Source organism: Phaseolus vulgaris, unplaced genomic scaffold, assembly GCF_000499845.2.
Source record: "Phaseolus vulgaris cultivar G19833 unplaced genomic scaffold, P. vulgaris v2.0 scaffold_1214, whole genome shotgun sequence".
In the NCBI taxonomy this organism is placed as follows: Eukaryota; Viridiplantae; Streptophyta; class Magnoliopsida; order Fabales; family Fabaceae; genus Phaseolus; species Phaseolus vulgaris.
The window spans coordinates 1-1,218 of record NW_027174503.1 but is presented as its reverse complement, the minus strand read 5'-3'; the positions used below and the strand labels follow the sequence as shown (position 1 = coordinate 1,218).

The 1,218-nt window shown below is 36.2% G+C and overlaps 1 protein-coding gene across 1 annotated transcript; it reads left to right on the top strand.

Annotated features, from left to right (window-relative positions):
* Positions 1 to 160: 160 nt before the first annotated feature.
* Positions 161 to 943, top strand: LOC137817800 (uncharacterized; the record flags this gene model as incomplete). Its single annotated transcript, XM_068621028.1, has 3 exons — positions 161 to 305; positions 391 to 517; positions 620 to 943. Coding segments are annotated over 3 exons (518 nt in total), but the record flags the coding sequence as incomplete, so codon positions are not given.
* Between the last annotated feature and the right edge of the window lie 275 nt (positions 944 to 1,218).

Genomic DNA, 1,218 nt, shown 5'->3' with positions numbered 1-1,218 from the left:
TTTTCCATATGATGCTTAAATAGGTTTTGCTTAATTTTAAAACTATGCTGTATTATAGCACGAAATGATGAAAATGCTAAAATCTTTACCCAACTGTGCATTTTATCCTTGTACGTGTGATGGAAATATTTCATTGAGATATCAGTTTGTCTGTTCTTAGATTTTACCTTTTTTTGCTCAACTTGTAGGTTCAGGCAGTATGGACTGTGGGACAGGTATACAGAATTGTATCCTGCTACAGATTTGGTTTACACAGTTGGTGTTAATGACTATAGGAAGGACTGGTTTTATGCGCAGGCTCCGAGGTCTGATTTATGGATTATTGATTATTTGTATAATATGGGTACGTTACATGCCATGTACTAATTTTTCAAGCTTGTGCAATTGCAGGAAAAAAGAGGATAACACTCTCCAAGGGACAACTTGGCAAATCAAGTTCGAACTCAGTGGCGTGGTTCGGGGAAGTACATACAAACTGAGAGTTGCAATTGCATCTGCAACCTTAGCTGAATTGCAGGTAAACTCCCTTGCCTTTTTTTTCTCACATACACACCCTCATTGGTTGTGATATGTAAGTACTTCGTAGAATGTTGTGCTGACATTATGCATTGTCGTGAAGGTTAGAGTAAATGATCCCAATGCCGGGCGACCCTTATTTACCAGTGGATTAATTGGAAGGGACAACTCAATTGCAAGACTTGGAATTCATGGAATCTATTGGCTTTACAATGTGAGTATACCAGGTTCTCTTCTTATTGATGGCACAAATACCATATATTTTACGCAACCAAGATGCACCAGTCCCTTCCAAGGTATCATGTATGATTATATTCGTTTGGAAGGTCCACCTTGTGAAGGAATTTAAGTTAACTTTGAGACGAAAATGATACAAAGTATTTAGTGTATTTTCATCGTATCACAATATATTTATGAACATTGTATATGCGTACATCTTATATTTTTTTTCTGTAATTTTTTGTTGTCGTTGTGTTTGTATTTGGATTTTGTTTGATATTAACAAACATTCCGATATACCTTCGCACACATGATAAATTAATAATTATATTTGATTTTTTGTTAGACTAAATCGTCCACACGTCAAGTAGCAAACGGATATAGGTTTTGAAAAACCGTTTTGAACGATGTGGAAGTTCACACCCTGGAATCTGAACCCCGCAGCCAGAAAGATAAAGTATGCATGTTTGGATTTTTGCGTTC